Source organism: Diadema setosum, chromosome 5, assembly GCF_964275005.1.
Source record: "Diadema setosum chromosome 5, eeDiaSeto1, whole genome shotgun sequence".
Classification (NCBI taxonomy): domain Eukaryota; kingdom Metazoa; phylum Echinodermata; class Echinoidea; order Diadematoida; family Diadematidae; genus Diadema; species Diadema setosum.
In genome coordinates, this window is record NC_092689.1 from 12074923 (window position 1) to 12099415 (window position 24493).

The 24493-nt window shown below is 38.6% G+C and overlaps 1 protein-coding gene across 1 annotated transcript in view; it reads right to left on the minus strand.

Annotated features, from left to right (window-relative positions):
* The window catches only part of LOC140228594 (anoctamin-4-like), a 108736-nt gene that overhangs the window by 61748 nt on the left and 22495 nt on the right, over nucleotides 1-24493 (minus strand). Inside the window, exons 4-9 of the mRNA XM_072308824.1 lie at nucleotides 21361-21459; nucleotides 20518-20654; nucleotides 18033-18087; nucleotides 15813-15867; nucleotides 13969-14081; nucleotides 5540-5604 (exon numbers count right to left, since the gene is read on the minus strand). Of these exons, the coding sequence (XP_072164925.1) occupies nucleotides 5540-5604; nucleotides 13969-14081; nucleotides 15813-15867; nucleotides 18033-18087; nucleotides 20518-20654; nucleotides 21361-21459 (524 nt within the window). The remainder of the gene's footprint in view (nucleotides 1-5539; nucleotides 5605-13968; nucleotides 14082-15812; nucleotides 15868-18032; nucleotides 18088-20517; nucleotides 20655-21360; nucleotides 21460-24493) is intronic.

The window sequence follows — 24493 nt, forward strand, 5'->3', positions numbered from 1 at the left end:
TATTAATAACAATGAAGTACAAGATGAAGAGGGTTAGCATATTCCTGCGTGCTTTGGCAGAGAGATCACACCAAGGAAATTCAAAGTCTTTTGTTATGATAATGAGTTTGGCACCCCAATCCCTATAAATAGCAGGTATTCCCACTATTCGACATCTTTTTAAAGTATACGAGGCAGTATCCAAACATTCACACGATCACTCAACGTCAGTCTCCACTAACATTGAACAGAATACGTATCAACAATTATTCATCCGGATCAGTCATATATATCTTACAGGCATGAAGCCAGACAGTAAAGTACTGAGCCTGGTCACGGAAGTTGCGACCGCAGGTAGTATGGCAAATGAGTTGACAGTTTCTGTGACGAGAAGAGAGAGGGAGGGTTATCAAACAATATGTTATGAACCCGCAACGCGTTGGGTGGGACCCTCTTCATCTTGTACTTCATTGTTATTAATAGAATTCTAATTATACTTCATAATATTATTCGCATAATTTAGGAATTCTATTACATAACACTTCGTACAAGCTTTCAGAGGGTTAGCATCTTCAAAGTAATACGCAGAAACTGTCAATTGAGATATGTTTCAGGCAAATGAAACAAAAAACTGCTGCACATGGGCGTTCATGATAGGTCAATTTTTTTTTTTTTTTTCATGAGCAATCTGAGTAGTACCATGACAAGGTGTATGTTCCGTATGAACACATGATCACAAGGAGGAAAGAACAGTATAGTTTTGTAACAGTATAGTAACTGTGAATTACATACGTATCGTGTCCCCCATCTTCCCTATAACTTGTGAAGATGAGCTGAGAATGGTTGAAGCGAATTTTGCTTCTTGAACTGGCTTAAAATAAAAATCTCGAAAGGTTTTGGCATTGGCAACTCCTCAATTGTAACGCCTTGATTAAAAGCTGCAGTACTCGAGGCACTGCGGTAAATGTGAGCAGAAAACCGATGTATCTATGCCTGCTTATTCAATGTGCCTTTTTACCACCTAGACAGGGTAGAAGTGATTACTTCTTTGTGAGGTTTTCTAGTAGAAATAAAAAGTTTAGTCACAACGTGAACCTGACGCAAGGGTTCTTTTCGACTTAAGTACTCCATGAGCACTGATAAAACACACAACTTCTCGTTTGTGAGGAAAGAAGACAATTTAATAGATTGGTTGGCAATACCCTTCTTCTGTACTTGTTTTCAATAACTCAACCACTTGAAAGACTTTACTGTCATTAGGAATTGACATTATGTAATGTCCAAAAAACTCAGAGTCTGCAATCTCTGTGTTGAAACAAGAGTCGCCAGGGCAATCAAATTCTCGCTTAGAAGTAACAGTCTTGCATTATTACCTAATGAACATAATTGAGAAACTTAAGAAATGTGGTGTTGTACCGTGGTTTGGGAGGTTCTACCTTTCAACACAGGTACTACAAACGGGTGCTTTCCCACGGAAAACCCGTCAGAAGAGGGCAGCACAGATGACAAGGCTGATCGATACGAATCTACCTTACTGTATTTTTCCCTAACACATGCTGGTCAGACAAACATTGCGATATTGGTGATGGATGAACTAAATGGCTCAAGCGATTGTTTGCGGCATCAACTAATCCCCTGCTTTCAAGCTGAGTTATAATATTTTTTGGTGTTGTGCCATGAATTTGCGATGAGCTCGGAAGTGTGCTTTGAAATTCCTAATGCTCGCCGACGTTCGCTGAGATAGGTCAGGCAGGGAGGTGGGAAGAGATATCTCCCTGGGTCAGGCGAGTAACCTCAGCTGGGGCATTGGAATGGGAAGGGGAACCAGGCAGTCCCCTGGTAGGAGGGGTGGTGCTGCCGGGATCGCGGGTGAGCGGGAGCCACGATTGTGTCCTCCACAAAGGGGGTGATCGAGACTGCTCTCTGGCAGTTAACCCGTTCCATACTGAATTCTGAAATCCCCATAGACTTAATACACAAACCACCAGGTTCCCGAAGTGAATGGGTTAATATTGTCCCTGCGGACTTGGGAAGGACCCTGGAAAGTGGGCAAAAACAAAGTGGAGGAAAAACATAGTAGGGATGTAAAAATTCCCATGATATTAAAAGGGCATCGATAGCCTTAGGGGTCATGTTCCCAAGACAAGTACGTAACCAATTTTCTATTGGCACTGGATGCGAAAAGATCAATTTCGGGTCTGAAGGAAGGTATAGATAAGAGCAACGAAAATATATATCAGGACGAAGACTAATTTAATTCTTCATATCTCTTCGAGATAGATTAATTATCTGCTTCTATATGAGCAACACCAGCCAAGTGGGAAACAGATAGCCAAGAGTAGCGACCCAGCGACCACGCCCAAATGTCATATGACAACTTATTAAGTAATGGAATACTACCATTCATTTTCCTGACGTAACTGACAGCTGCACTGTTATCTGACTTAATATGAATGTGTTGCTTATGGGAGGTGTCGCACAGGGAGGCAAGGCCTCGATGAATAGCCAGTAATTCTAGCGCATTGATACGCAGATTAGCTTCCTCTCGAGACCAGACACCTTGAGCAAAGGAATTATCATTTACACAGAGTGTACCCCATCTTGAGGTGCTGGCAGCTGTACGAATATTGTCAATGGATGACAGGAATGTCGATGCAGGACCCAAATTCCTTGCATGGCAAGGGAAGCCACCAACGAATTTCTTCAATGGCATTATTGTTTATTGAATTAAAGAGATGCATCAAAATTACCACCTGACTCTTGCACTGCTTTGGTTCTGCACGACTCTAGAACACGATAATGCCTACGACCCGCCGGTACGGGGTCAAATAGAGAAGACAGAAACCAATGAACTTTGCTAAATCTCGAATTTTTGTCGAGGGAGACGACAAAATAGGATGCCCAAGATTCCTTATCTTGTCATTTTTTTTTTTCGTCTAGATGGCTCGCCACCAAATTAAAGCCTGAGTAGGTCGAAGATGTTGTGACTTCCCCAAATTAATGACAATCCCAATGATGCCAGTAAATCCAAAACACAGTTCGTGTTAGCAATGCTCTCCTCTTTAGAGCGGGCAAAATATCGTCCACATAATCATTATTCTCTTGCCTCTGCTTCTAAGAGAAGCAATAACGGGTTTCATTCTTTTAGTAAATACCCTTGGCGCTGAAATTAACCCAGAGGGTAAGCAAGTAAGACAATAAAAACGACCATTCCACGTAGAAACAAATACTTTTGATAATCTTCATGAGTAGGAATGGAAAAATATGCATCCTTGAGATCCAGTGACGTTAAGTAGTCGGATTGCATTGATTAGGATTTCTTTAACATTTCGAAAAATTTCCATTTTGAAATGCTCATACTGAACGAACGAGTTCAGATTTTTCAAATCAATGAAGGATCTGAGATCCTCGGTTTTCCTTGGAACTGTGAGCATAGTGGACAGAAATGAAACTTCCCCTGGGGAAATTTCTGATGTTGCCCCTTTCTGGTTAACAACGAAAGAAATTCCAAATTAATTGCCGCATTTTCCTCCTCCGACAGTAGTAATTGAGGAGGAATAATTTTTGTTGGGATAACCGTCAAATAAGATCTTGTAACAACAAATAGTGTCTGAAATCCAGGGATCAGAAATAATGAGAGACCACGTCTCTTTGAAAAAACTGAGTCGTCCCGCATGTAAACGGGGACTTACTAGTTTTTCTACATTAGATGGTGCGTTGCTGGAAAATATGACGGTATATTCTATCCGCGTGCTACCGAACGACCGACGACGCGGTCGGTCGGAGAAGGTGACTTTTTGGCCCACGCACGAGGGGCGACTCGCCAGCATTTTTCATGTTGTTTGCAAGTCTTTCTCAAATAGCGTTTTTCCTATGGAGATCGATCTACTGCATAAATCATTATGCCCTTGTACTTCTGATTGAAAGCAAGTTTGAGCTCCTCTCGGGTCTCATGTTCATCTCATACGAGGATGTTACCGCACAGAGTAACTCTGTTGACCGCCAGTCAAGCAACGAGGGCTTGAATGGACTGACCGTTGCTCCCTAGCTGCTGTCTGCAGCTCCCGGGGGATTTTAGCATTTACTAAAGGGAACATTCACTGAATCACCGTCTTTTGCACTTCTGTCGGCTGGACGGTTTTCCCGGGGATCGAGGTGCACATTTGCTCCTCGACTCTTGGTGCACACACCGAAAGGGGGCGTCGAGGGCGTCATGTACTGTAGTGTATGGATTCTTTTTTCCACGCTCTCCTTTCACGGGGGCAATGTGACCGCCTTGTCAGCTGAGCGGTCAATCCATCAGAAACTGCGAGTCCAAATTCCTCAGGGCCTTCATACAAATTGTTTGCTTCCAGCTCTATGAGCTGGTCGTAGAAGCGGCGTTTGCACTGCCTCCCACGGGCTGTGCTACCTGCACTAAGCTCTCGAACTCCGCCTTTGGGTCCGAGCTGAGCAGGTGAGTGGTTGTAGAATTCTGGCTGTTTGTCTCCCAAAGTGCTCAGTAAATGAACTTCGCGGTCACACCGCGAAGGAGCCAGTCTGAAGTGCTCCCGCATGCAGCGCATGGCGGGCTGGCTCAGAGGTTTTTTGGAGACAGACATCTGTCCATCCATAAAGCGAGTTAATTGGGCCGATAAACGTTGAATCTCACTCTTCTGCGCCGAAAGATTAGACCGCAGCTCTACCTGATATACAGCCCCGTTACCGGCGGCTGTGAACCGTTGTCTTCTGTATCACTCAGGTTTGTCACACGTCGAAAATGATCAGTAAGCGAAGCTTATAACGCACAGTTGCACTGTGCAAGCTAACTCTCTGCCGAACACACGAAGAAAAGATGTCGAATAGTGGGAATACCTGCTATTTATAGGGATTGGGGTGCCAAACTCATTATCATAACAAAAGACTTTGAATTTCCTTGGTGTGATCTCTCTGCCAAAGCACGCAGGAATATGCTAACCCTCTGAAAGCTTGTACGAAGTGTTATGTAATAGAATTGACAGAAAAAAAAAATGACAGTGAGCCTCCATTACAGATGCACTGATGAAGCAGAAATTCCTGGTATGACAAGACATGCCTTTTGCATTGTGACTTACACCAGGGCCCCATTCCATAAAAAGTTGATATGATAGCGACTCTTGCTGGAATGGCAATTGCCATGGTAACGACACAAATCCAGCTTCCTGATTGGCTGTTGCTATTGGAAGTTGCCATTCCAGCAACAGTTGCCATCCTAACATCTTTTATGAAATGGGGCCCAGAAGTCATAAATTCAAGAAACACAATTTGCACAGTTACTTCACTAGCTTTTTGTCATGTTCATGAACAGTTTTCATCCCTTCTTTTGCTTTTGATGACACTGTACATTCCATTTCAGAAATGCAAGCAGCATACCACATTAACATATTTGTTTGTCATTTCATTTTCAATCTGAGAAGATGGCTGGATAACCCACATTCATCCATTCAGTCATCCACATTACTGTAATCAGCGTCATCAATTGCCCTCTTTTTAATCACTGTAAGACTATGATGTTCGTCGTTGCTATGGAGATGTGACATACCTGATGAGATCGAGTGGCTGCTTCTTGTACCATCTGCCCGGCCTCGCCCACTCTTCATAGAGGAGCTGTGTATACAAGCCATAAATTTTGTTGTCAGCTCGCATCATAAAAATCAAACAATCCCCAAACCCCAAATAAAAAATCCACACAATTAAAGACCATTAAATGCATGAGGAATGGCAATGCAATGACTATCATGATATGACAAAAAGTCTAAAACAATATCCGCAATTTCAGCAGACAACTTGATGTTGCACGGGCTCCTCTCAAGTCAATACTGAGGACATGTCAAACTGCATAAAATCTTATAAAAAAAGGAAGTAGCTCAACTGTGAATTATATGACACAATATTTGTAATATGCAAATATTCCTCATGTCCCCCCTCATAAAAAAGGGATTTCATGATTGCAATAATCACCGCTAGATTCCCCAGAATATCAGCTGGCTCAATGACCACAACATGAATGCATGCATCAACGAGTTGAGACTTGAAGCTCAAACAACAAGTTTGCCTTGCATATATTGTCTTTATCAAGTGTAGGGTGTTGAAAGAAATATTGGCTGTGTTTTATAGCTGTGTTTATGCTTTAGTCTTTGGCTTTATAAAGTGTAGAGTATTGGAAGAAATAAAGGCTGTGATTTATAGCTGTGTCAATGCTTCACTCTTATCTAATTTAGTAACAGGTTCATTGCATTCATACAAAAAAAAAAAAAAAAAAGATCATTCAGGACTCTATACCAGGAAATCCACATAGTAATATTGTTATGTTCATATTAACAAATACCTTTAAAAAAAAAAACACAGGATAAAAACTGCATGAATGCAGAACAAATTTTCGCTTTAACAGTTTATTCAATTAACCCTTTAAAAAATAACCATTAAAATTTGAAATACAAAAACAGAACAAAGTGCAATTCTGTCATCTTAGTTTTATAATTTGGGGTTGTGATGAATAAAAATATGTATCTGATTTTAAACATCCAAGACAAGTGTATCTGATATTAAAAATGGAAGACAAAAAGTGTATCTTCCAGCAGACACACTTCAAAAAAAAAAAAAAAAAAATGGTAGCATTGTATGAAAAATGACATGAATGAATGTGAGATGTGAAATAAGTTGTACATATCTTGCTGGTTACCATCTCAAATGTCAGTGATATCAAAAACGTGCATGAAGTCCGTTGATGTTTTTAATCACCCCCTCCCCATAAAAGCTGCAAGCCCTAATATACAGCCGTACCCCCTCCAAATTATAATTACTTTTCTATCTCATTCAAGGTCCTTTGCCCCTCCATTAAATCAAGAACTCTCTCAGTGAGGACGTCCCCATGTTCAATCAGTCATGGGTGGTTAGCAGACAGCATCCATTTAGTGCTGGATTTCTTTTCAGAGGAGATTGTGGGGGTCATTCTCATGTGCAAACCTTGTCTTGATTAAAACAATGGAAGCACTGCAATACTGTTGCCTGTAGAACATGGTACAGTAATGGGCTGACGGGGCGGGGGAGGGGGGGGGATAAGGGGAGGGGGGATAAGGGGAGGGGATGAGGAAAGGTTGCCATTAGATGACTGAGTCTCAGCTGGGAGATTCAATGTTCTTTGATAATCTGGTTGATTGGTAGGGGGATGCTGAATGGCATGACTAAATAAAGCATCAAACATGGACTGGAAACTCAATTATGGGAGGGAATGCAGTGGAACCACTCTATATGATGAATGGTGTCATGCAGTAATGTAAACATTATGAGATGATGCGGCAGGCTGATGAAGATGTTAAAGTGATTCCCTTCTAACATTTTTCCTTCATGGCACCTACGTTGGTTATGCCATTAAAGGGACAGAAAATAAAAGTGCATTGGAGCTAATGTTATGTTTTTTAACAGTGTATAGCATTCACATAATCACCGTGTTCTAATTCAATGAGTACACATAACATCAGATCATGAGCAAAGAAAATGCCAAAATATCCAACAAGGAGAATATCTATTTTTTCATAACATCTATTTTAGAGTACATTACCCATATCAATAATAGGTATTTGGAAAATGCAAGCATCATACAGAATGCACTTAAAGATATTGGACCCAAACATACAGTTCCTGTCAAAGTGGATACAAACACCAGTAATTCATTCCATGCAAATTAACAAATCCAAATCATTGAAGCTTCAAAAGTGGCAGCCATGCTATGTACGCTTGGTGTATTTAGTGTAAACGTTTGTGATAGAAAGTGATACGTAGTTTACTATCACTTTCTGCCATAGCCAATTTGGTAAATCCCATTATCTATTTCCTGTTAGTGCTATCTTAATTTGTCTGTGTTTTTCTGAAGTTTTTCATTGACTGAGCTCATGTGGGAGCTCATTTAATGCCAGATATACAAGGTAACACTGACTGTGAAGGGAGACATGGGTACTTTACTGTATGTCTACCAGAAATTTAGTTTCACTAAATAAAAACATTTAAAAAATAATATGAGGGGCAACCATCTTGCTGCAACAAACTGCCCCCTCCTGAGAGATAAGCAGAGAGAACACATCAGGACCCACTTGAGCCTGTTAACAACAGTGTGGCATTTCGACGTTGAGGGTAGGGCGAATTCGGAGCTGTGGGGAAGCAGTGCGGGTCATGATGTGGAGAGGAGTACCATATTGCAGGCATGGAATTGGATGTAGCAAGGGTGTGGTAACAGACATTGGTACATGTAGTGAGGTCAGAAGCAATGTGGAACACATGATGGAGAATTCTGTTCAGGTGATGATAGCGGCTTTGTTGGTGGGGATGAGATGGTGTGGGAGGCACATGATTACCAGCAATGTTAGATAAAGTTGATAGTTGGAAGTGACTGATGATTGGCATTGAACATCTGTCATATACGTGTATCCACTGGAGATATGAAGTAGTTACAGCTAAGGAATTAAAAGTCACTCAGCAATTTGGCTGTATGCTCCTTCAATAAATTGCTTTACTAACCAATGCATTGGAATTAAACATCTGTCATATACCCATCGGAGATATTAAGTAGTTACAGATATTAAGATATTAAGTAGTTATCGAAAGTCACTCAGCAATTTTTGCTGTATTCCCTGAGCAGTGAACTGCTTTTACAATGCTAACCAATGCACCCACCTCTAGAAAAATATAAGTATCATACTGATTGACATGAACAGATCTATCAGTCTTTGGGCAAAAGCTACAATGTATGTTACAGCATCTTTACAATACTATGCCTTTCTGAAATTGGCCAAAGTAAGTTATAGAAGAAGTCTGATGCCGCTTTTCATCTTGATCTCTCACAGAATTTGTGTAAATATATTAGGTGCCATAAACATGCTCTGACTTGGTTATGCAAGCCAAGTTCTAATGTATCTCCACATAGCCTTTAATATAGAACCAGGGTTTGAGATTAGAAGTGGCTATCTGTTGACTACAGTAGCACTTTAAAATTTAAAGCCCTCACAAGCATCGCACAAAAGGTTTCCATTTCTACACATCTTTTTAACTGTGAGTATGTGTGTGTGTGTGTGTGTGATCAGAGGTCACACACAAAGTGTATGAAGGTGGAGTGATGATTACTGTATTAAAGGGTAAATGGACATGGGTGGTAGTCATACCATATGACAAATCATGATCTTGGTGGTATTTCATGTATTTTGGGAAACAAACAATGTGCAAGCTAAGGTTAGGGTGTAAACACAAATCAAACCATGCTAACAAATGCAGTTTGTTAGTGCATGCATAACTGTGCAGGAGGGAAAAAACAATGACAACAATGTGTGTGGGGGGGGGGGGAACAAAACTCTTTGAATGACTAAGAATGAAGTGGACTGGTTGTCAAGAATGGCTGAATGACATTATCTCAGAATTGTGACAGCCTGACAGATGTTCTCTGGTGACTGAAACAGATTGACCATAGGATCAGAGGATGTGCCCCCTGATTTGACCTGCACCAACATTTACTGTAGCTTAGCTTAGCTGAGCTTAGCTGCAGGTAACCTAGATTTGCTAAGCACCATGACTGGGGGCCAGTCTGAAACAGATATAAGCTTGGAGTACTGCAACAGGATGACTAAGCAGTTGAAGCTAACACACAAAATTGGATCAGTTCAAGGAACAAAAGGTTCAAAATGGAGAAATATTCTGGTTTCCTGGTCTGCATAGGCAAATAAAGCAAAGGAGTAAATTTGACATGACTTTTGTTGTATCAAAATTCTGAAAATTGAAAGGGTTGCAAAGGGGGTTATAACAGTTTTGGAGTCTTTTCCACATGAATCATGAACGCAGGTGTTTCACATCGCCATATGATTATAGGGTAGGCATCAGAATCAAGCTGAATCATCCTCCAAAATCTGTATTGCAGGGGAGTCATAACCACACAGCCACATGTGTAAAGAGACTTGTGCCGCTGCTACAGATTGGACAAGATTCCTCATGAACTGATCAAAGCCTATATACCACATGTCACAGAATCATCTTCACTTTTATGAACAGGGTGTGATTGCTTTTTTACCTCATAGACATACAGTATAGGAGTGGTACACCTCTCTTTTTTTTTTTCCTTTCTTTTTAAATGCCCTGAAGCATCAGTTGAGTAACACATTCCGTTTTTGTCACTTTATATTGATACTCTATACAATGTAGCTTGTTCAAGTATCAAGAATGTTCAGGAATCTTGGCAACCAAATGTGTAAAACACAACATTTAGCCAATTTCTCATGATGTACTATTGCTCTGAAGTCAAAACATCACTAGGGCTCCGACTATGAAAAGCAGTTTTTCTCTGAACCATGATGTTTGAATTTACAGAAATTGAGACTAAAATACCACAGATAAGCCTGTTTCAGTATAGTTGTTCGTAGAAAATGAGTGATGAAAGTATAAAGCAGTGTAACAAAACTATGTACACAAAGAAAAAGGGAACGTTTTGAGTAACTTCTTATCAATTATTACCTGGAAGCATTAAATCAACGCACTCTGGACACCAGTGTGCAACAACTAAATTCAAAATATCAGAAAATACTACACACAACTTCCAGGTAGCAGTTTCCTTAATTGTACTAACACTGCTATGTCTATCATGAATAATCAAGTACATGCACACATGTTACCTCAACTTGCCATCACAAGCTCACAGTGGCTTGCTCAACAATTTACTGATAACTAGTCTTTCAGGCTGGTTTGAGAATCAGAATAATGGCTGTATTTAGTTTGTTTGGTTGACTTTATTAGTTATGAATGTCGTAATGTATTTCTGGCAAACAATTACTATTATGACTGAAAGTAAGGTCAATGTTCAGCTGTGTTTTACTAGTAACTAATTTCTATTGACAGTTAGAAGGCATGTACTCACGGTCGCTATTACATGTAACTGGTAGAAGTTAATTTAGAATGAGTCATTTATTCGAGTCTTCTAGTGCTTTTGTACATGCAAGCAGTTAGTGATTTGTGCCAGTAATGTGAATGCCTTGATAATGTTTAGTGTCCTACTCCTTGATGAAATAATTGTCAAAACTTTCATAAAAATTGACAACTGGTAAAAAATCATTTCAAAATTACTCAAACATAATTTGAAAGTCAAAAAAAAAAACAAAAAACAAAAAACAAAACATAATTGGTAATGAATCTTTCTGCATCTTATGTACCCATATGATTGTTTACTGAGCTGCTGGTTTACACTACCCTTTCCTGTCAATGACCAGTTACATTTAACAAACATTACATACTGCCAAAAGAATAAAGGTATTCCTGTCAAAGAAGTATTCCAGTTAAAGAAAACAAGGGTAACAATAAATCCCAGGCCCATGAAAATCTAAAGTCAATGAAATTTTTACTCCCAAAAACTGGCATGCAATTTTATAAACTCAAATGATACCAAAGTAATCTCCAAATTATGAATATCATAATCTCTGAGGAGACTATACCCCCTGGAGAGGCAGTAATATTCCACTGAAAATGATGCAACAGAAAGCAACAGTTCATTTTATAATCATCTACAAAGTTATGACTGACTGCAAAAAGGGTATGTGAAATAATGACTGGAGCCATGGTAACCACAAAGCAGATTTGAAAAAACAAACAAAAAGAAAAAAACATTGTAATCATGCTGCTTTCATTTTTCAAGCAACAGACTCCTCATAATGTCATTCTTGAATTGTCACTGACATTGCAGTTCACCATCTCGGAATATTCCACTTCTGAAGAAGCAAAGACATATTCTTGCATGTCATCTGATATGCAAAGGCCAATTTTTGTTTCTCTTCAGGATGAAAGTTCTCGCATGCACAATGTAGATGAGGAGAACAATGTATGAGATATAATGCGATCTGACCAAGACCACTGATATTGTAGTACCCATAACAGGCCATATTATATGACCTACTGTCCTTACAGGTGGGTCATGAAATTTTCATCATGTGTCCAATTTTTGCCTGAATATTCACTGATCTGTTGCTTTCACGTCACTGCATTTTCTCGTAACCACTCTCTCCTTGGGGTAAATTCTCCTTTAATCGAACTACCGGAGAACCAAATGTCATAAAGGAACAAAATTAATCAAAACCAAAAACAGAAAAAAAAAAAAAAGCCTGTTTAAGTGATGCCATGAGCATGTTGGATTATGTCCACTGATGTTAAGTTTCGTCAGGCTTCGTGCATAGCCAAGGCTTGGTGTCATACTCACGTTTCTAAAATTTGGTAGCGCCCATACGGGGACCTGCTATACATTGCATCATTTCGTGCGGATACAAGGAATTGCAGAAAAGTGCCGAATAAATTTGGATTCACATGAACGAGAATGAGATGAGATGCATTTTCAATATTGTACGATGGTCCACTTTCAACAACTTACCCTGAAATTTTAACAACCTGTTGGGAAGGGGAAATAACATGATTCCTATTTGTCACCCTTCCATGCAGAGAAATAAGAATCCTTTCCAACAGAGATTCTGTTGTTCAGCTCTCACATATATTTCAACCAAGTATTACATACGTCACTGCTGTTTTGTTTTGTTTTGTTTGTTTTTTTGTTTTTTTCATGTCAATACTACATTGTATATTGAAAAGTGTTTTACAAAACTCCCCCTCACAAAGAAGCAAATATCTCCAACGCATTAGGATGAGTTGGGCAGCTGATAGCACATTCTCCTGTACAGTGTGCTCCCTTAATAACAATATCCTCAAGACTAGCATCTTATTCCCCCATTAACGCCCATTACATCAAAATTTTGGTACAGCTGATCAGTGAAGTACTCCATATATAAAGATATAAAGATGATAATTTGGGACCCAACTTTCTACTCTGTTGTACAAGAATTTCATCATAGCCATGTTTGTTATAACAGGAGTGCATTGAATTGTGCTTTAATATTGGCATTGCTTCTTTGCCCACTTTCGTGAAATCTGTTCAAAAGTCTGCCTTACAGTGCCGTCTCTTAAAATATCCCATCAAACCTGCTGTCACTAGATCTATGACAAATATTTTATGATCTACAGGAATACACACACACATTTTGCTTATCACTGTTTTCAAAAGAATTTGAAATTCACAAAATGGAATGGAATGCACCTATATATTACAGCAGGAACTCTATTTTGGTCTCTAGGAAGAGAATGGAAGCACAGGAGGTCAATGACACACAGACTGAAATACTGAGAGCAACATAGTGAAGGGAAGTGTGCAATTTAACCACAGAAAATATAATACACACAAATGTAGATGGACAAAGACGAAGACTATATGTTCAACATTAATTAGAAATTGCAGATGTGCAGCTCTGAATTACAAATGTGTAGGTTACAAAAATGTTTATCTACACAGGTTGTATCTACATGTAAGCTGGTGGATCTACCCCACATATACTGGAAAAAAAAATGTTAAGGCCTATGAAAAATGAAAATAACTGAGTTTTGGGTAGGTGAAAGTAAGATTTGAGCAGTGAGATCTGTACAGCAATATGGTCATCTTATATACCCACTGATCAAGAGACTTTGAAGTATAAAGACATTTCACAATGAAGCCAGAATGTATGCTTTGGAATACATTAGAAAAAAAAAGACAAACTGATATGACTCCCAATTTACCCCTAAAAAAACAAAAAACAAAAAAACAACAACAGCCAACAGACAAACAAAAACCTTATGGTTTAAGTTTCTGCCCTTTGCAAGTTTTGCTGTCTTTAGTTTGTCACTCTGGGTTACCGTATTAAATACACAGCACCTGCATTTGCTAGCATGTCTCCTTAGAGTAATACTCCAAAACTTTTCTGCTGGCCCTAAAGTTCTGCAAAATTCTTAGCAGCAAATTTATCAATAAACATTTAACTGAAACTACATGGAATTTCCTCCCTCCCACTGCCAGATACTTGATCTTAACATAATATGAAGCACCACGTAACTACAATGAGCTTCCCATAAGGGAGGGGAAATACGTACATGGCGATCGTTGAGAGGTCCGTGTGTCAGCATAGAGTGCTCACTCTTCCAGTCGCCCTCGTGGAGCGGGTAGGCAGCGAAGTAGGAGCTGTTGGCAATCAGGTGGTCAATGCCTACGATGGAGGGATGGGGGGGGGGGTTAAGGAGGGAGCAGTAAAAAACTTTAGAATCTCCTTTGACCAATGACACAATTAGCCCTCAATGCATGGATGCTGAAATTACTCTAATCAACACGCTTTTAATATAATCATGTAAAGGGAAGCACTCTATACATCACATATTTTGCAAGATTTTAATTTTCACACGTCAGGTGCTATTTTTAAAAACATGTACAAATATTAACTCTGATCACGACATGAATGTGACATGTGCGTTAAACATTTTTCCATTCAGCACAGTACTCCATGATCGCAAATTTAACCACTCAAGAAATCGTAGGGAGTCCCGATTCGCAAAAAATTAGACTCTCTATTAAGAGATATGCCGTATTGTGTCTGACACACACTAGTTGAAAATCTTGTTTCAGTGAAGAAGTTGATTGAATGGCTACGCAGAGATTGGATGCAAATAATCCTGCCCTGCTTGTGCTTGCATCATCTGCAACAGTCACAATATGAAAACACATGGCTGGGTCAAAGGCAACTATCCCACTTCCACTGGCATTCATTAACCCTATTCTAACTGGGGGGGGGGGGGGGGGTCAAATTGACCCCCCCCCCCTCGACGTTACGCGCCACGATTCTGCAACGCGCAAAGATTTTGCTGCGTCGTTTCATGACTTTTTTCATTGAAGTCTCCCGCATATTTTGAGACCAAATTTGCGACGTCCGGGTACACCATTCTGAAGTTATGCAATGTTTTGCATATGCATGTCAACCCGAAAACCGCTCGAATTCATGATTTCGTGTGCAAATCCAATGCAAACTGTGTTTTTTTGTTTAATTGATATAAATTACATTATTTCAACTTTTAACCATTGAAATAAATCAATTCTAATGTAGATAAGCTTGAAAAAGTGCCTCCAACAAATTTTGGCAAAAAAACAATAGAAAACAAAAGATCGAAAAAACAACAAAATACATAAGAAATTAACAAAACAATAAAAAGCAAAAGAAAATGATTTTGATTGCACTATTTTTTTACAAGAAAATTGTTTGATGTGTCTTGAGGAACTTTGACACAAAAATTTGATAATCCTTCAGTCTTTTTGATGGAGTTATAGGTGAAAATATGATTTCATGCGTTAATTTGCATAACTAATTTATTAAAAAATATGAAATCAAAATTTTTCTATTTTATGACCATGTAATCTTGTAGTTGACATCCGGCTCTATGTTCAGGCAAAATTTTGTGGCGATCGTGCGATCGGCGGCCGAGATCTGAAGGGGGGGTCAAATTGACCCCCCCGTAAAAACTTGGTCTCAAATAGCCCAGTTAGAATAGGGTTAAACATGGGGAATGGAAAATTAAACAAAGCAGTTTCATGTTCTGACAGATTTTTCTTGCAGAACTATCCCCATATACAGTAATCATTCAAAAAACACTGATTCCTCAAGTACTTATGAAGGGCATAGGTCTTAAAAACGTTTGGATTCCTGCACAAATAGAACTTTCATGTGGGGAAATGAAAATGAAAGCCCCATAATGCAATGGGAACTCGGAGTGTCATTATAGCTTTAAATATCACAGTCTATTGAAAGATAACTGTATTGCAAGAAGAAATATGATTGACTGAATTTCCTTTTGGTTGAGTGCTTATTGCTCCATTCATCTAAACATCTTTTTTTTTTCCCCCTCCTTTAAATCCCAGCTGCAAAGGCAGATGGCGTGAACTGCTGTCTCACCAAACTTGGTTGGGTCATTTTCATCATAGCGCATCCTCTCCAAGATCTCGTACACCTGGAAGGGACAGAAACAAATACAACTTGTAGTCAAGAATATGCTTCCTTTTCCCAGTCACAGCTAATAAGCATCTACAGGTGAACAATCTGTAGTACAGTTACATGCAAAAAGTATGAGAGTCCATTTTTACTGCTTAATGCTTGAGATTCACCCAAGTTCCTCTTGGGAATGTGTGTGATCATATAATATACATTTCTGAACATCACCACTCTCATAGGAGATTTTACAAATAGAGACCTGTGTATTTTCCACGAGCATGTGTGCATGTGTGTGTGTGCATGTGTACACTCATTTCTTCCATAAATATGCTATTGATCATATCCCTTACACATTTTGATAATGACATGAACACTGTTAATTTGTTTATCTTCTTTTTGTTTTGTGTATCATAAATGGGGCTCTATGCATTTGCCAGTTTGTTTTTCCGTGAGACAGTTGTTTATTCCTGTGTAGGCATGTCCCTGCCTACACACATACACATCACCCCCCCCCCCCCCCATTTATGAATCATACTGTAGCTAGACGTTGCCTTTTTTCACAAGGCCCTCCCGCTGTGAAGTACTAACATTTTGAGCAGAGGAGATAGTCGCAGCAAAGTGCTTCTGAATAAAGGCCTTTGAAGATCTGCAAATGTGATTACCATTCACCGACCATTAAAAGCCCAACCTGGGCCCCAGCTTCTCCTGCTGAATAATTCAGCAGTGAACAAACTTAGTTAATCATCAATTTGAACAATGGAATTGCTAGATTTACCCATGGCTGTCAATGCAGCACATATAATGTACTGAGATTCAACATTGATTCTGCTGATTAGTTATGACTTTTGCTACCAATTAAAATCAGAAGTCAAATATGCAAGATCAGATATTCGGACGGGTCACCAAAGGGCTTCTAACCTCAGCTTGCCTCTCAATGGAGGCTTGATTCTGTCTCACTTTGAAACGACTCCCTATTCACTTCTTTTGCGAATACCATATAGGGATCGCGCCTTTGACGACGGCTAAGCTAGACCCTGTCCTGACTTGAAATCAAACGGGGCACGGCAGGGGAGAGGGGCAAGAGAAATGCCATGACAACCGCTAGGTGGGAGGAGAAAAAGGGGGAGGGCCTAGGGAGGAAGGCTTCCCTTTACACCGCATGGTGCAAGATCTACATATGACTCATTTACGTCTCTTTCTCCACACATTCAACTACCTGCCAACCTGTGGTTAGTTGTAAGGGGTGGATGGTAGCTATAAAGAGGAGAAAGATATCTGTGAAATGACGCACTGCCCGACAAGCCTCGACAAGCACTGCATAGCTTGGGAAGGACAGCAGCCTCCTAACAGTTTCAGAACATCTGTGTATGTGTGTGGGGAGGTTGTTTGTTATTGTTTTGTTTTGTTTTTGTTTTTTATTAAGGGCAAAATGATGCACTCAAAGTCAATGTTCATAATAGATTTTTCATTCCTCTTTTAAGAAATGACAAAAAAAAAACCCTCAAAAGTACAATGTGTATACACACAGAAGCACACACACACACACACACAAAAAAAAAAACAATTTATCCTGAATGCTATTCAAAAGAGTGGTCCAAATTCAACAAAGAGTAACTTTCCATTCATTAAACCATGTTTTCAAGCATATCCTTGCAACCAAAATGAAAGCTTACAGTGGCCCCATGACTACAATCAAAACCAAAACTAGGGTGGCCACATTTGTATGTAGAGTGTGAATTAGATCTAAACCACCTTGGAAAAAAACAAAAGTTGTGTTGAAAGTTAGGTGTTATCACCTATGGAAACATATGATTATGTCATTATTGTAAGTGTGGTAAAGGTTCTCTAAAAGCCCCAAACTGCTTTTGAACAGGATACAGACTCCAATGCTTTTGGAGGCAAAACATTGATAGGGCAGAAGTATCAAAACAGAATTTTGAGGTGTTTGACGATTGTTTTTGTTTTGTTTTGTTTTGTTTGTTTGTTTTTGTTTTTGTTTTTTGTTTTTTACCATGGCATGCTACAGTGTGTGGGTGGAGAGATAGGGTAAAATCTGACCAGCCTTTTAACCCTCTGCTGATCACCATATAAAAATGCCACTGACACTGCATACTATTCCGGTTGAAAATGGCAATGACAGACCAATAATTAAAGAGACTAGAAGACCTCGGTGCAATAACTTACGATTCGGTTGCGGATGTTGTTTGGGAAGAAGGTATCTCGGCTCTCCATGATGAACCTGTTTGGCAAAATGAAAATATGAAGGGTTGATTCATTTTAGATATAACCAACATTTCTTCCTGTGTAGAATTTAGAAACTATCATCCATTAAGTGCAAAATGAAGCCAGTTTCTCTCAGACAATAAACCTTCATCACTGAAACAGTACTGGGTCTTTGATCATTTGACAAAGAATATCAGCTAAAGTATTCCAACTGCAGATACACTTGGCTTTCCTGGCTTGGAGTTGCTCTCCCTACCTGTCTACACTGACATATTTCTGCATTAGTCTTGAAAGAGACTATCCTCTCTGACACACCCAGGCTAATGGTCTGGCCTTCAGGCTGATGTATCTATGGGAAAATGGGCCATATGCCACCAAGATCAATGCAAAATGAATGTTAAAAAGGTTAAAAAGAAGCCAAAAGCCTTGACAGCAGACTAAGTGGTCTCTCCTACCTCCACAAGGGAAGTAAAGAGGAATAGGCCTTGTGGACATGATAGGCTTGACATTTAAAAGCACCCTGGGCAGGGAGAAAACTAATCTTCCTCAACTTTTGGCAGTGAAGTCATAACCCCTAATGGGCCTCATTCAATCTAGGCAAATGCAAACTATTTTCATAATGTTCTTCAGACCACAGCCTACATCATTATAATAGAAGGGGGAAAAAGTTGTCCTTTAGTTAGACAGTTCCATAACAGTCAAGGAAAAAAATAGCAAAACTGAAGAAGTATTTAGGAGTGAACAAATGAGGTTTAAGATCAAATGCAATTCTTGTGACTGCGCATCACACTTGATACTCTAAGGCTGGTAATACTAACAGTTAAATGGAACTAGATAAGAAAGAGCTACAAGAAGCATTTAAAAAAAAAAAAGGACCAACAATGGGATCATTATAAGAAACTCTTAGCATTATGGACAAATTCTTGTCCAGGTGTACACATAAATCTTTGAGCAATTATTTGTGCAAATCCAGGTGCTGGTGGTGAAACACGAGGCCCATTCACATAAAAGAATTATAGAATTAAGATAATCGTTCTCTGCATGTTTTGAACTTCACTTTTTGAAAAAAAAATTTTCTTTGTTTTTCTTCTCTCTTTTTTTTAGGTGAACATGAACAGGCCTAATTCTGTGTTTTTGTGTTTGTTTGTTTGTTTGTTTGTTTCTTCTTCTTTTTTTAGTGCAAAAGATACACCAGCTATTAAAAAAAAGAAGGATCCATATCTTCCACTGGCCTAACAATTCATCCATGTGTAAAGGGTTAAACTATACACCTGAATACACAATGAAGCCCAGACCCAAACTGATCCTACAATGCTCTCAAGTGGTATCACATCACAATTTATCATCATCTGAAATGCCACACTTTGTTTGTATGATTTTCAACTGTTCAGCAATTCTGCGACTATGCTACGCAATACACAATAAATTCTCACACAATTTTTATCATCACTTTCCAGTAGAGACAATTTTTTCTTTTTCAAATGAGAGTGTTTTAAAAATGTGAGAAGAGATAATGCAATATGTACCTTTAACTCGTCCTGAAAAAGTAAGCATACGAGTGCCTGCAATAAAACTAATAATATAATCTCAAGGATCTGACTTCCTACCCCTGCAAGTATAATCCACGCACTTAATCGTAAAGGAAGCACTGTCTCGTTCATTTTAATGAGATGTCTCATTGAAACATAATGGATGCACGGTATGGTACAAAGAGAGATTGTGCACGCAACATTTATCCTTGACCTACAATAGGTAGCTTGCAATTGTTTCACTTGACAACTAAGAAGTTGATGGAATAGATATTATTCCAATGTACTGTTTTTAAGGTTCTTTTCTGCTTTGGAGTTTCATATCAAGTCACAAAGTGTGACTTGGTATTCGCATAATAACCATTCTGCAAAACCATGACCATATAAATGTAAAAAAGAAGCAATTTTGCTTGTTTTTGCTCCTGTAAAATGCAGTAAATGACTGGATATGCATCAGCTAAGAGGTCAATGTTGAATGAATTTTACCGTAGTTCATATTTACAAATCAAATTATTTGAGACCAAAGATTTTAGTTCCAGTACTGCTACAACCATTTCATAGGCAGACTACACAAAATACTTATACCCATTGACCCTAATATTCTTAATGCAACTTTTTGTTCAGAAAGTGAATTGTTTTTTGTTTTTTGCCCTCGAGCTTGCCCCAGCAATGTTCAAAATGGCCTTACTGTTATTTGTACCTGTATATTGTTTGCTGGAAATACTCTAGGAAATGCAACTGAACTGACAAGTTTCCACATGAGTTACTTCAGACAATCTTACTGAAAAAATTGGAAATTACACTAACTGCCTGATCAGCCAAACTCAGGAGAAAAAATATTCATCTTTTCTCTCAAACCCAATGTCAAGACAGAGAGTCTGCTTGACCTATAATGACCAAGTTCCTGGTTAACTTACTCCTTTTCCCTCTCTCTTAGGAAGGGGGCGGTGAAGACGTCTGGCTCGGGCTTGACAAATTCTTCGCTCAGTTCAAACGGGGTTCCAAGCTTGTCCAGGCAGCTGAAGACGGACACTGGCTCCTCCATGTTGTTTTGCTGGCAGCACAAACAACACAATGGCATACTGATACTTGGTGGCAAGGTAATGTGGGATGGATGGATGCATTCAGCCAAATATTGTACTCTCTCTGAAAACTTATAAAATATCTACACAAAATACTATCATAGCTCTGAATGGGAGTGAAATGTCACTCTTTAGAATAGTCCTAGATTGTTTCATAGCAATGACTGCCATGTAAATAATGGGTGGACATAGAAGTGAAAATGCACTATTTCAATCATATTTCACACCTTCTGAAATCAATAATGCACCACATCCTGAAGGAATTTAGCAAGAGAAATTATAGTTTTGCCTGCATTAAATCGGCACCTCAAAATTTCACTGCACATCTCATACAGGAGAAAGAAAAACTTCAACTTTGCAATTTGATAGAGAAACAGAATTGTAATTGAAAATGTATTAACATTCTAAGAAGCAGGTATAGAATTCTATAAAACTGAAACAAACCATAATAAATGAACAACAAATACATGTAGTTCAAATTAGAAAATATTTCTTACCCCGCCTTCTGAAGCACCAATAAGGGTACAATTTATAGTTAAAACATACAATACCAAACCAGCAAAAGGTGGTCTTCCAAGGATTTGGAGAGTTAAATCATACAGGTTTAATAGTCAAGGTACTTCAGGGATGTGTTCAGCTATTATTGCTCTTTTTTTAATGATTTTTGTCTAAACCTACCTCAATGGGCATCTTGATCTTGAGCTCTTCCGCGTAGCGGGCCAGGAGGTCCCATGGGGCATGGACCTTCACAAAGAAGGTCCGTCCATCATGAGCATTCTGTGAACATCAATCACAATCCCCTTTGGATTAGCATCCTGCTGGTGAGCTCAGTTTGGTTTGCCACATGGAGGCAGAGTAACAACCCACAACTCCTTGAATTCAAGTACATGTTTTCCTACATTTCCCTGTTATACTTTTTTTTTCATACCCTACACATTTCATTCAGATTTTTCTGCTTAAATACTACCGTATAACTAGAAAAAAAGTCCTAATTTGAAGGATACTAAGAAATGTCTCATTTTTTGGACACTTAAAGAAAAAACTGTCATCATAATTGGGACAGCAAGGTTTCAATTTAATAAAAAGAGACCCCTATACAAACACTTGTAGGGATCAGTTGGTGAATTACTAGGTAATCGAGTTACAGAACTAGAAGAAATCTTATACTTAATTCAATGTTAGCTAACCTGTGAAGAATAATCCACTAACTGGGTACTAGAGTCATTTTGATCACAGAATCAGACTTGAAAGGTAAATTTTCATCAATGTTTGAAATGAATTTACCTCAAGTGTAATTTGAAACAAATGCCACATAACACTTCACTATGCATGTGACTGATGTGTGCATGAAGTGCAGCATGAGTGACTTATACAATGTACTGTGCACTGTCACTGGGCCATGCAGTGTTTCATTCATAAATACAGCTTATATACGAGATATATTATGATAGAGCAATGTGTGAGCAAATCATGCTGTTCCATAAAAACTTCATGTTCATTCAAATGTCTAAAAGTTATATGGAAACTTGCATAATTCAAAACACCATGTTGTAATATAGCTCCAAAAGCATCAATTTTGCTCATTACAAGAGCACCAATCTGTCACAAGGCATGTGCAACAGTTTCATTCATTCATTATACAGTGTAAATAGTGTTTATGAAATATGTAAATTTGTGTGCTAGTTGACCAAAGAATTGATACAATGAACCCATGAGCAAATGAGGGCATTATATGTTCCATGCTGAAGAAGAAGTATAACATAAATAGTCAGATGTAATCATTTGCTATTCATTTGGTATTCAAAATGTTAATACCCTGCATGTACTCCACATTTAATGCAAGGAATGCTGTATCACCCATTCTGGAAAGAGTAAGTGTTTCTTTTGATACACGCCAAGTAACTCCTTGAATTACAACCATTTATACACAATACAAGTAATGCCTACATCCTCAAGGGGGCATAGGCATGAAAAGAACCATGTAAATACAATGCACATTTTATAAACATGAAGACAATATGGAATGTAGATAACTCGAGCATTTATGAAGCAAGATCACATTCCAGCATTAATTAAGCCCATGTCCTGATGCACAAAACTTACAATGTACAAGAAATAGGCATTATGACTCTGATGTCGTTGATTACTATATCGATCTATATTTGACATGTCAATTTACTTCATGAGTATCAGTTTTGTGCACCAGGTTGTTACAGCAGACTGATGTTAGAATTAAAGATTTTTGAAAAATAGCATTAAGCGCTCTGCAGTTAGTCTGAAGAAATGATTAGTTGAAATGTTCAAAGCTGGTTAAGAGAATTCAAACGTTGAATATAAAAGAGCTGTTAGTTTTCCTCCAAGGTTTGTCACCACGGCAAACTAAAATGAGGCTCTTTGTTTAAATCAGGTCACTAGTGTCTAATGGTCTACAAATTTTTAAAACTTTTTAAAATACAAAAAGAAAAATCACAACTATCAAGTACTCTGCCATGTCTCACAATTTGTCACTTCATGATGATATTTACAAAAAAAAAACAACAACAACAATAATTAACACCACATGACTATTGCACTATGATGCAAAAACTGAACCTACAAGTGCACATCAAAAAGTCATGGTCATAATCTACTGAATTTTGCAATGGTACAACCATACACTAATTGAAGGTTTGGCCACTAATGCAGACGTGGGGATACATTGTAGATTTATTTCTCTGGGCCGAGTAGAAAATGTTGTTCCCTTATTGTGTCTTTCTTTAATTACCTGCTACTAATATTTCCCCTATCAAAGAATGAAGGTGGGGGTAAACAGGAGATAAGATTGAATTAAAACCCACAACCATTACAAAACGAAGTCAAATATGAGAAGACCCAGCATTCTCATCCCATGCCCCAGCCATGATCCCACTATGGTAACATGTATTCAGTGATACATCCAGCTGCACCGTTTATCCCTCTGAATATTTATCCCTCGGGTTATTTGCGCCTTTAGCTCCACCATACTTCACCATCATACTCACTGGATCGTCTTCCTTCGGTTCCAGGGGCTGCATGCAGACGTTACCATGACAACCATTATACATCAAAGGGGTTGATTCCATCAAGTACACAAACCGAGGGAAAGTTTTTACTCACACAAGAAGGTAAGAGGTGTAGAAAGATGTGTGCCATAATGTTTCAAAGGCAATTTTAGAACAAGCCAGGACAGGGGGAAAGGGGGGGGGGGGGGGGGGGGATATCCAAAGAGATATCAGGGTGGTGTATGAAGTTTAATGTAGTATGTAGAGGTCAAGAGAATGATGAACATTCCATGATTTTTAAATCATGTGTGTATGAATAAAAGGAAAATATATGAAGAAAAAAAAAACAGCAAAGAAGAGGAGGGTTTGGAGAAATAGAAATAAGAATAGATCAAACTGTGGATTAGATATTTGGGTTAATATCTCAGCATTAATTGGCATGCTACAACACAACAATGCCTAGAGAGCTTTAACGTGCAAATAAAACAGAATACACGCACGGTGACCAAAGAGATGATTTGATGTCATGTTGTTTCACTTTTGCTGTCATTATACGTGTCTTGTTTTTTGGGGGTTTTTTTAATTCAAAGGGAATTGATTTTTTTTTATGTTTCTCTATCAGTTAGTATGTTTTAGAAATTTGAGCATGTCATATGACATTTTTTAACTAAAATCTAGGACTGCCACCATCTGCAAACCTTGATAAACTTACTGATGCACAATGAAAATATACTGGTTTTTATATTCTGGTTTGAAAATGGAAACTTTTTGCACACTATTATAGGCATAAT